The following is a 12,674-nucleotide window of genomic DNA, read 5'->3' on the forward strand; positions in this document are numbered from 1 at the left end:
AATTCAATACACAAGTTTAGGAACTAAAATATGTACTCTTGAACCAATCTGTCAAATGATTGGTCGTCTGTATTTTCGCATGCATGTAAACTCAGTAATACACAAATGCAATGACTTAAATCAATGAAATTCGATATGGTATCATGTGATTACAATTGTAATTCTGTGCCAAATTTTAGTTTCATTCGATCGGGGGAAATAAGCGCTCGAAATTCGTATTCTCCCGATAGATCCAGAAAAATGTTAGATTCACTCCAAAGATCTATATTTTATAATTATTTTTCGCTACTGTCGTGCAAGTTGTTTGTGGTCTTACCCAAAGTCCATAAGTTTTCATCGAGGCCATTTTTTTAATCTTTTGTGTTTATCACAATATAAAAACAAAACGATTATTAAACAAAATTAATGAAGCAATGAATTCTAGTTTAAAATATTTTGGAAAATTAATTAAAATGAGAAAAACACACTGAAATAAAATTGCCGCCACTAAAAAGCTGGGGTTTCGAATTTTAAGGTGGTAAAAAATCTTTTCGTGCAATATTATGCTTCAAAATTATTGATAAACAATAATAAAATTTTATTAATTTTTAATTTATAATTAATTAAACCTTTTGAAATTCATTTCTAAGTCTACATTATTAAAGCAGTTATTCCAGCTGATTTGGTAATTATAAATCTAAAAATCTGTTCCACCAAAAATGTGCTCTATATTTAATTATGCATCTAGCATGACGCTATTTATAGATAATATGGCAGCTAATAAATATTAACATGTAAATACTACCACAGCCATTTATTTTTATAATACTATCCGTGTTGTTATTACTCTTTGAACTTCAAAAGAATGAATATTCTTTATTAGTATTTAGATCTAGAAGGTCCAAATTCAGTGAAGGTCTATAATTAATTCCATAAAAAATATTTTCAACATCATAAGTATGGATTTATTCCAGAGATTCACAGCTTGATTATATTTTGACTTTGTTCCAGGGATTCAATGCTTGATTATGTTTTTATTTTGTTCCGAGAATTCAATGCTTGATTACGTTTCGACTTTGTTCCAGGAATCCAATGTTTGATTAAGTTTTGATTTTGTTCCAAGGATTCAATGCTTCATTATGTTTTAATTTTGTTCCATGGATTCAATGCTTTATTATATTTTACTATATAATAGGAATTCAATACTTGATTATGTTTAAATCTTTTTCCAGGAATTCAATGCTTAAATATGTTTTCATATTTTTTCCAGGGATTCAATACTTGATTATATTTTGACTTTCTTCTCTCGATTCCATACTTTATTAAGTTTTACTTTATTCCGGGAATTCAATGCTTTATTATATTTTACTATATAATAGGAATTCAATACTTGGTTATGTTTAAATCTTTTTCCAGGAATTCAATGCTTAAATATGTTTTCATATTTTTTCCAGGGATTCAATACTTGATTATATTTTGACTTTCTTCTCTCGATTCCATGCTTTATTAAGTTTAATTTATTCCGGGAATTCAATGCTTGATTATGTTTTGATTTTGTTCCAGGGATCTAATGCTTGATAGTGGCATTTGAAGCATATGTTTCTCATTCACGGATGAGGTTTCAGAGTACTTTATGATATAGTTATAGCTTGACATTTATTTTATCGACTTCTTTTCTCTGTTTAAATAAAGCTTGATGATGGATGCATAGCTTTTCAAACATACTTTTTAGAGAGAAGTCACTTAATATTTTTGTATATGATACTGCATTATCCATTTTCTTTACTTTCTCCTACACTTTATAGAAACAAGGTTTGAACGCCAAAATTCTTAATAAGGTTTCTTTTATAATCAAAAACTGTTACCTAATACAGAGGTCACCCAATTTGTATACATTGCGACCGACTTTTTAAAAACCGAATCTGTAGCGATTCACTTCATCATGGGCACTTTGAATTTTTCTAGAGAAGAACACCCCACCTTCTTTTCAAAAGAATTTTCAATGGTCAAAAGGGAACTTTTGTGAAGTACAAAACATTTGCTGTTAAATACAATTTTAAATTTATTATTTGTATTGAGTGACTTGATGGAGATTTTAAGTTCGCACCTCAATTTTTTTAAAAGCTGTAGATAGATTCATATACTTTTAAGACTTTTTTTATCACCTATCAAAAACTGATCCGTGATCCACCATTTGGGAATTTCTGAACTAGACTATTATTAAATAAAAAATTGACTAAATTTTGACATTTAAGTATTCGTTTATTTCAGGAATTCAATGCTTTATTCAATACTTATATAAAACTTGACACTATAAGTATTCGTTTAATCCAGGTATTCAACGCTTGATTGTGCTATGACTTTGTTCCAGGATATGTAACACATTTCAATTTTCGTTGCCCATAGCGAATTTTTGCCATCCTCTTATGAGAAATAAATCAACAAATAGTTTAAAAACAATTCAATTTTTAAAAATCGCGTTCAGTAAATTAAGCCTAAAATATTAAAGATTAAAACGAATATTTTATCCTTGAATGAAAACACATTGACAGTCATATTTATGACCTTGAAAAAAATGTTTTAAATAAGACATTGAATTTATCTTATTCAACCCATGTTGAAGGAACTGCTCGTGACAAATCGATTATTTCAATCCGTCATAACAAAACTATTTCGAGAATTTTGTTCTTTTTTAGCAGCTAAATTAGGAAACATTCTGTCTGAGAAAAGATATGATGATAAAAGGGGTATTGCAGCAAGAAGATAGTTTATCTGAATTTTGATTTTTTACCACCTGTTTTTCGGCATCAGTTTTCCCAAATAACTATGAATAAAATGCGAAGTGCATTTTCAGAAGCCCGTCTTTCATTCTGAATTCGTCAAGGTAAGATGGTACTGCTTTTTAAAATTTCCTTTAAAAATTTATGATTGAGGTTTTATTTTTCTAAGATTTACCGAATTAGAAATTATTTTGTTGGATAATAAATTTTATTGCTTATAAACATTTTCTTAAAAAAGTGAAAACTTCCACATTTCAATAAAGAAATAGAGTTTGATTCTTTCGTTTCTGGTTTGATATGCATTTAACGAAATGGGGTAAACATTCAAAAAAGCTACAAGATTGTTTAATTGTTGACTATCTACTTTTGATAGTAGGCTTGATTGATTTAATATTGGTTCTGTTTGATATTTGGAAAGATGGAAATGTTATTATGAAACTTACATAAATACAACTGATATAATTCGTGTATTAGCTTGAAATTAATTTTAGTACGGTTGCTAACATTGTGTACAAGCTACTACCAGCAATGTAGGAACTTAAAAGTACATGAAATTGTAGTACTTTTGCTGATGCTTCCGATGGAGCCTTCTGAAATAATCTCTTCTAATATTAAAGTTATGTGTATTTGCGCTCTACAGGCCAGATCGTTTAAACTACAGCTTTCAAATCTGGCATATGTGTAATTTGGATGGTAAAAACGTACACATCGAAACGAATTTTTTTAAATTTTAATTAAAAATTAAGCTGAACTTTAACATTTTCTTTTTTTTTTTTTTACTAAATCGTCCGAAAATATTGCACAGAAATAAATTTTACACTTTTCTTTTTAATATCAATTTAATAGTTGTGTAAATTATTTCTGAATTTCAGAAATTTAAATTTTTTATACCTAATTTTCAACAATAGATTATATTGTTTCGCTGAAATTCAAATATGGTTCATTGTTTCGGTCAAATATTTAATTGCATGATTTCTTCAATTGTTAAAAGTTCAAAAAGGATTCCTTTGAACATTTGCGTAGTTTACAAGACAAATGATGTGAAGTTGCAATAATGTGAAATTTAGAAGACGGATTGAATCGAACATTTGCATTTCTAATAGCGAAATGGAACTGGTTTCCAATAGAGAGACTAATGTACGAACATAGACAAGGTAATTAAAATAACACTGATTTAATGTCTCATAAGTCGACGGATCCTGGACGTAAAGTTTGTATCTAAACGATTTATCTGAAATTAAATATAACTAATATTCTCTGCAAACTGCTTGGTCGCGAGATAAGACTAATTTGGTAATAAACGAGATTTAGGTTGGAGGTTAGTCTGTTGGGATTGAAATCTAAAGAGGAAGAAGCAATTCCATAATAGTCGCAACCGAACCGTTTCCAAAAGAAACTTGAAAATCGTAAATATAAGAAGTTTAATTGTGAGGGTTAAAAAAGTAGCAAGCACATATCTGAAGGCAATACAGTGTATTTTTATTGTAGAAAGCAATGCTTGTAGTCTTTCGTTGTAGTCACTAATACTATGTATAACTGTTATCAGCAATTTGTAATACTTAAAATATGTTTGAAACAATTACCGCATTAAGAACCGTTGTAAATTAGCCACCCTTGATGATCAGCCCAGTTTATTTATTTATTGCAATGTTAAATTATTAATATGGGACATTTTTTAAATCTCGATTTGTTACTTTACGAAACGAAAAATTCTAAATTTCTACTAAATTTATGTGCATACAGATTAAAAAATTTACAAACTACAAAATAAAAGCGGAATTAAAAATCTAATTTGCGGTGAGTCAATATCAGAAGAAAGCAATTCTTTTTATTCCTAATTTTAATACTGTCAAAAGCAAATTATTGAATATTTTGATAGATGAGTTTGAATTTTATTCATAACGTTAAAAATATTGCCATAGATTAAATTAAATGCTTCAAATTTTTAATTAATCAAATTAAGTTTAAATTATTATTTCAGTGCAATTTATTCGTTTTTAAAGCCGATGCCATTAAAAAAGTAACCTGAGTTTAAAGATAATGCAAAATCATTTTTTGTGCGGTAATAATTTTGGACGAAATAAACGCCAATTTCGCCAAGACAAATCATGGCGATTAACTATCTGTCGATGGAAAACTTCTCAATTACCATGATTCACGGTTAATCGGATCATCTAATTAGATAACACCCTCTTTGCTGTCTCTTAACTGAAATAGCGAAAGCATGTTCCACAGAGGAGTTGCACGTCAGTCAATGTATTAAACCTATTTTCGCACTCGATTAAAACTTCTGTTTGAATCTTATTTGTCGTCTTCTTTCCTCTGAATAAATGAATATATCAGTGAGTTCTCTTTCGAGTATTTCTGATATATTTTTTTAATTACATTAAGCAAAGTATAAAATTAAGTGCAGCTAAAAAACATTCAACATTTATTTACATTTGAATACTGCCTGTAGACAATAAGTAATTAGAATGATTTCTGTACTAACCACATTAAAAGGATGGTTATAAGTAAAATGCCGTGTTTAAAGGACTCTAGAAAAAAAATTGCTCTGAGTATTTGGTTGAAATTTAGTATATATGAGGAAAATTGCATGGGGAAATAAATTATACAATAAAAAAAATTAGTTCAATTTATTTCGATAGATGACGCTATTTCATTACTTTCGTAAATTCAATTTATAACATACTTTTCTCTGTTAAAAGTTATGAATTGAATTAATTCAAAATGCGACCAAAACGTTTCAAATCCAATCAAGTGCTACAGACTCAAAACGTCTAATGTTTCCTGGTTAATTTCTTGGACATGTCTAGTAATACTGATTTTTAAATCAACAATAAAAAGAATTACATTTGTCTTTGTAGAAACATCTTTTAAATATTACAGAAAAATATCCCATTCAACTAGAAATCATAAGGATTCATATCAGGCGAACAAGTGGGCAAGTATCTCAGAAATATCTGCTAATTATGCACTCTTCATCAAAGGTTTGGTGAAGCGGTTGTTTAACAGATATGCAATATTATGTGACGCTATATTTGGCATAAATATTGAAAAGTTTAAGAATTTTATTACTTGAAAAGTATAGATCACATTTTCTAGAATTTTACTATAATATGTGCATATTACGACGTAGTGAGCTAACCTTGTCGGTGTAAAATCGTCAAAAAAAGGGGGGGCGGGTGTCAGGGGTCTTTTGATAAAGTCAGCAATCATACAACATCGAACTGTAACAAACGTTAAATATAAAGGTTTTTCTAAAACAGTCTGCAAGTTGGATGAACATCATATATCATAATTCTTTGTGTTGACTTATCCTAATAAAGTGACTTATACTTCATCAGTCCACAAAATCTATCGAATTCATGATACAAAATCTATCGAATTCATGATTTCTCATCATTAGTTTGGGAAACAATGGAGTCAGGGAAAATAAAATTCTTTATTGTAAACCTCTGGTTGCAGCTGCTGTAAAATTTTTATTTTATATGGATATCGTCGTAAAAAATGTAGTGTAAGAGTTTGTGCACAATTATCCATGGTACTGATAAAATCCTTGCTACATTTATAAAGTTTACAAGTCGCTGTTTAATTTGGTCTGGGTCGATTGTTTCCCTGATTTCGTTCATTACTTCCAGTTCACCGTACTTTTTTTCTAATTCCAGGAGGTGCTCCTAATTATCTTATTGCTTCAAATTTACTAAGTTTCTTCAATCCCTTCACAGCCTCTTTTCTCAAATCTTTAAGAGGATGATATCCATTCATAGCAGAATAATTCTTCCAGCAACCCTGTTGCTGATTTAGTTACTAATGCTTTGCTTTCTTGAGTTGTACACCTAGTATATTGGCTACTTGAAATTGTTGGCTTTCCCGACAATGCAAAGGAATACATTAAACTAGAGTTAAACTAAGCAATAAACTGCAATGCAACAATGAAATTAAATCACTGTTAAGTTAGTATTCGTTAATGAATAAAGACTTCAGTCAGGCACTAAACAATATTTTTAATATATATTCTACATGTAAGGATTTGCACTGTTTGCGTATATATCTGTACTATTTGTATGTATTATAAATACCTCGTTATTTGCTTACCATTATTTTAATTTTTCATAAGAAACTATCGTTACTGCTGGCATTTAATAAATCTTCAATTTATATCTATATCTATGTATAATGTATATCTATAGAAAGATAAAAATTCTTTTGGAAAGTTTAAAATATGAATTTAATAGTTATTTTTTGTTATTAAACTTCCATTTATCTATTTATAGAACGACATTCAATATGGCTATCATCAAAGCGTTTGCCATTTTCTTCGCTCTATGCTTTTCACTAACTTCAGCAGGAGTGATTTTTGCTCCAGAAGAATTGGACAGGGAAAATCTTAGTAAATTATCCTTAGCCAACAACGAGTTGGCATTCAACTTGCATCGAAGATTGGCATCTGGTTCATCAGGAAATGTGTTTTTCTCGCCCTTAAGTATCTCCACAGCTTTTGGCATGTTATTTTATGGAGCAAGAGGAAATACAGCTCAGGTGAGACTCTAATCCATTTTGACACAAAATATTAAAATGGCATCTTGATGGCAAAAATATCGCTCGGGATTTGGGGTATAATATCTGTATTTTTGATGAAAGCGTGGTTAGAATTTACTTTAATATACTCCTTCACTTCGCCAAAGATGTCAACAATGCCAAATCGCCGAAGCCAAAAATCAAGATGGCTGACAAAATAAGCAATATTGTGCATAGGGCTGCTAGTAGAACTACTATTCTTACCTATTTGGACAAACACAGGGTCCAAAGTAAAAGTATCCATTAAAGTAGATTTTTCAGTAGGAAGTTCTGAATGAAGCATTCAGAGTAATAGGAAAAGGCGCCTTTTTTCTCTCAATAACTGACGTGGAAGAATTTTTGTGTGTGTAAATCCAATAATGTAATACTAAAATAAAGATCAGATATTAATTAAATAAATCAGCGTTAACGTTTTAGTGAACACCACACATTTATAGAGAAAAAAAAGCATCGATTTCACTTCAATTTGAGAGATTTCAGTAAAACTGTTATAATTATAACAGTCCAACAATTTAAAAAACTTAAAGGATTGAAATCTACTTCAATATCTCTTTAAATTTTTTGCCAATATGGTAATCCAAATAAGAAAGCAGAGTTGATTTTCTACCAATCCATGCACAATATTGTTTATCATGGTAGGAATTTGAATTTTGAATTTTGCAACTTGGAACTGTTAGCAATCTTGGCGATGTAAAATAAATGCAACTCTTGGCGATCATTAAAATGGCGATGTAAACTCTTGGCGATCATTAAAATAAACTTCAATCTAAAATTCTTATGAAGTTTAGGTTTGTGAAATGTATTTTTCGTTTTTTGCTTTCGCGTGTTCGTACGCCAGGGTATTGATTTTAACACTTTCTATTAAATATTTAAAATATAATTCATGTGCATGATTTAATAGGCACTTTATTTTAATTTCTTAAGTATGTGCTGTTCATTGTATTTATGAGCCTTTTTAATGGAGATCAATCCCATGACATCATAGTGCTATTAAAAATATAAATGTACGGCTCATATGTCTTTTAAATTTCTTGATATTGTAACTTCACTTTTGTTCCTTGCAAACAGAATAATCAAACAGATATCAAACAAAATATTTCTGCCTTAACTTTTACAACTGGGAGAAAATGACGCTATTAAATATTTGTTGGAGCAATGAAAATGGTTTGAATTTCTATTAATAGAAATTAAATAAAAAAATATTTTTAAAAATTCCAAAATTCAGAAATTAAATATTCCACTAACGAGAAAAATTCCACTATTCCACAGAGGAATTTTTTAAAAAATATTCTATTATTTAATTCTTATAATTAAAAAGACAATTTTTAAAAAATTTGAAACTGAGTAGAATTTATTTTTGTGGAACCATAGTTTGCGAAGTTATCGCGAAAAAACCTCAAAATTCAGCTTAACTTTGAAAATTAAAATTTCTGAAAAGTCACTTCGAGATGTAGATTCCAACTTTCCAAAATATAACCAAATTTGGTAGTTATAGGCCAAGTGGTATAGTTCATACAGCATCAATACACAGACAATCCTCTTTGTTATTAGAAGAGATATGCATTTGTGGTTCATTTAGCACATTTTTCCCTAAGAACTTTTACCTGTGTTAGTGGTTTTCTGTGATTGACATTTTCTCGCCAATTCCGCAATTACGGTCTATTAAAAAGTATAAATGTGGCATAATATTGCAATTAATGGATTCACTGATATTCCTTGTAGGAACTGAGAGAAGCTTTGGGTTATGAGAAAGCAAATCTTCCAAACGATTTGGTCCACGACACATTCAACCATTTCCTCAGAGAGGTCTTAAGACATGAAGATTCCTCAAATGGATACGTCTTAAAAGCCGCCAACGCCGTTCTTGTCGATAAACACCTACGACTGCTTGAAGAGTACAGAAACAACGTCCAAGAGTTTTACAGAGCAGTTGTAAAGGATGTAGATTTCGGAAGGGAAGCTCCAAGAATAGTGGAAGAGATCAACTCTTTCGTCAGAGAGAAGACCAATGGCAAGATTGAGAAGCTTCTTGATGAATTGAGTCCGTCCACTGTTTTGGTTCTCTTGAATGCTGTGTATTTCAAGGGAACATGGAAAATTGAGTTCGATCGAGAAGAAACCTTTGATCAAATCTTCTACAATTATGGATTGGAATCGGAAAGAAAGTAAGCATAAGTAATTCTTGATATTATTATTTACTAACATTTGCTCGGTACTAGATAAGTCATAAACACAAATGGCGTATATGAGGTGTTATGAAAAATATCTGATCTTTGGCCTTAATATAATATATCCTTGACAAAATTGGGATTTAATTCCCTTCAAAGTAGCTCCTTGCGAAGCTACGTACTTAGCTTCCTGATTCTTCTATTGCCGGAACCACTTCTGGAATATTTTTTTATGGATGGTGTTCATCTCGGCCATCGCGTTTTGCATTATTTTCTCTCTATTCGCAAAAGAGTAGAGATGTCATCTTTAACTTTAGAAACAATCAAAAATTGCAAGCCAAGTCTGGATAACAGTTGGCGAAAGCATAGAAATAAAGGCTTAAATCGCTGCCTTTTTGAGTTATCCCGTTTACATGTTTCTGAAAGTATAGACCGATAGACGGTCAAATCATTCTTTGGATTTCACTCAAAATTTGATAAGCGTCTTTATTAACCCCTTGCCTGCCGCGGACGTGTATATGCGTCTCCCTAAGTCAATGTATTAACTGCCCCTGGCCTATATATGCGTCTCGCAACTATATACGCATAAATATATATATTTATATATGGGGCACTGGGGACCGAATCTCGCAAGTTTTTCCCGGCAGGAAAGGGTTAAAGATGTTCAAACTGCGGGAGGAATTTTATCTATCTTCCTCTCTTTGTTTTGTAGCTGTCGTATTAACTTATATGCTGACAGACGGACAGAAAAATTTCCTCAGAGCGGAATTGGCTCAAAATTTGACAGAAATCTACAAATTTGGTGTAAAGACCGAATACCAAATTTCAACCGTCTAGCTCAAAGCGTTCTTGAATTATCTTTGCCACATACCGATGGAAAATTCTCAAAAATGTGTTTTTTGAATTCCGGGAGATTTAAAACAAAGGAGATTCGTCAAAATCTAGAATTTTTTGATGATTACAGTTCCTTATTTATACTAAGTATATACTTTCTCTACGCTGAGTAGGATTACAATACTTTCTCTATACTAAGTAAAAATGTAGCATGATATACTCAAGGTGTATTAAAAGATTTATAGATATAAATATTTATGTGAATTTTTTAAATGTTTTCTTTGTGAATTTAGGTCTGCATGTAAGTTTCGTTATATTTTTTCAGGAGAGCACCCTTCATGCACATGACGGAAAAACTTCCCCTCGCAAGATTTGAAAACTTCCAGGCATTGGAATTGCCGTACAAAGGAGAAAATGTCAGCATGCTCATTTTGCTGCCAAATGAACGAGATGAAATTCAGTCGCTTGAGCAGAGTCTTACCCCTGAAAAACTGACGGAGATTCAACAACGATTGTTCAAAACAGAAGTAGACGTTTCATTGCCAAAATTCAAGCTGGGATTCGAAAAAGAACTCTCCGAAGAAGTACAGGCCCTTGGTGCTAATGAAATATTTGCAGCTGGTTCAGCTGACTTCTCAGGAATGACTCCCAGCAGGGATGTTTTCGTCAGCCAGGTCCTGCACAAAGCCGTCATCGAAGTGAACGAGGAGGGAAGTGAAGCTGCTGCCGTCACAGGAATCATTTCCAACAGAATGGGTCTCATTGATAAACCCGAATTTATAGCAGATCATCCTTTCCTGTTCGCCATTGTAGAGAAAGGAAGCAAAAGCAACATGATTTTGTTCTTCGGCCGTGTAAATAATCTGTAAGAATGAAAATAAGAAAAAATTTCTGGATTTGTTTCTTTAAAAATAATTTATGTATTTTTGATTGATTAAACATAGTGGGAAAATCAATTTATTAAGTGTTCTTGTTTATTAATTTACTAGATGATATATCTGACACTATACGGGATTAAAGTACTTTCATGTATAATTTTTAACGTCAAAATATTTTTTGTATAAAAAAATCACACTATGCAAACTTTTTAGTTTAAAATATTTTTAATGAGCATCAATTTTGGAATAAAATAACCATTTTGCAGATGATTTTAAAAACCGTCGGTTATCTGATATTTTCCCTCATAAGTTAAAATAAATTAATAATATGAGAAATATTATTATGATACAGATTTTAATTAAATTTACACAAATTTTATTCATAAATGCTGAGGGTATAATTTTTTTTTTAAATTTTGTACAGAATAATGAAACAAAGTACTTTTTAGGGAAAAAAATTAAATAAAAATGAGAAAAATGTAAAATAATATTGATGGGGGAAAAAATTAAAGATGAGTAATTTGAGAAGAAAACCATATTAAAAAGCAGTGATAAAAAAACAAAACATAAAATTAAATTATTACAAATATTTTTTTCTTTAAAAAAAAAAGATCGAGCAAAAAATTTTTTAAAGAAAATCTAGAAATGAAATGAAAACTTTTTGTAGAATAGATAATTTTCAGGAAATATCAAGTTTCAAATTATGCAGTATTTCAGGATTTACTTCGGCGAAAGAAACCATTAAATTGAAGAGTACGAAATGGCGTCAAATGTTAAGACTTCTACACAAGGCCTTGGGAAGAATTATTTATTAAATAATTGATATCCAAATTTTAAATTTCTGATACTATATATTTATAAATTATATATACACGTACATATACAATTAAATAGTTATTTAGGTATTTTTCTAAATATACCTTTTCCTCATCAACATACCTCATTTTGGAAGATTTAAACCTGTAAAAAGGCATTGTGTTGGAGACTAAATTCTTGGGTTGTAATCATCTACAATACATTTTCATATTTATCAGTATAATCTAACATAAACACAAAGCTAGCTCTTATAAAATTTAATACATTCACAAAACACATATATATGTATACAAAGAAATAAATAAGTAATTAATTTCTATCAATTAGGTGAGGATTTTTTTTCTGTTAAGGAGGCTGATTACATTCTCGCTTCTATTGCATCGCAGCTCTGATCAAATTGCTTATAGTTCATACTTTGCCAACACGGGTGGTGCCATTTGCCATCACAGCAAAGTTGAGTATTATTCTCTTCTGCTCTAGCATATATAAATACTAAATTTAAATTAACTGACAAATTTGTGACATTTTCCATCATGAGGCTTTTAGACTTTTTCCCTTACTGTTGATTTTTCGTATTGATATCAATTTATGTAAAATAAATATTTTTCTATCTTATAATACAACAGATGTAAAATTTT

The 12,674-nt window shown here is 30.3% G+C and overlaps 1 protein-coding gene across 2 annotated transcripts; it reads left to right on the plus strand.

The window, feature by feature from the left end:
* Positions 1-2,711: 2,711 nt before the first annotated feature.
* LOC129984592 (serpin B6-like) lies at positions 2,712-11,298 on the plus strand. 2 transcript variants are annotated; one of them, XM_056094514.1, is made up of 4 exons: positions 2,712-2,863; positions 7,037-7,301; positions 9,063-9,505; positions 10,668-11,298. In XM_056094514.1, the coding sequence occupies exons 2-4, from the start codon at positions 7,050-7,052 to the stop codon at positions 11,209-11,211; spliced, it is 1,239 nt and encodes a 412-aa protein (XP_055950489.1). In that variant the 5' UTR covers positions 2,712-2,863; positions 7,037-7,049; the 3' UTR covers positions 11,212-11,298. The 2 variants fall into 2 exon arrangements, with proteins under 2 accessions (XP_055950489.1, XP_055950490.1); XM_056094515.1 differs by having other exon boundaries at positions 2,849-2,871.
* Positions 11,299-12,674: the final 1,376 nt, after the last annotated feature.

The sequence above is a fragment of the Argiope bruennichi genome, chromosome 9 (assembly GCF_947563725.1).
Source record: "Argiope bruennichi chromosome 9, qqArgBrue1.1, whole genome shotgun sequence".
Lineage (NCBI taxonomy): Eukaryota > Metazoa > Arthropoda > Arachnida > Araneae > Araneidae > Argiope > Argiope bruennichi.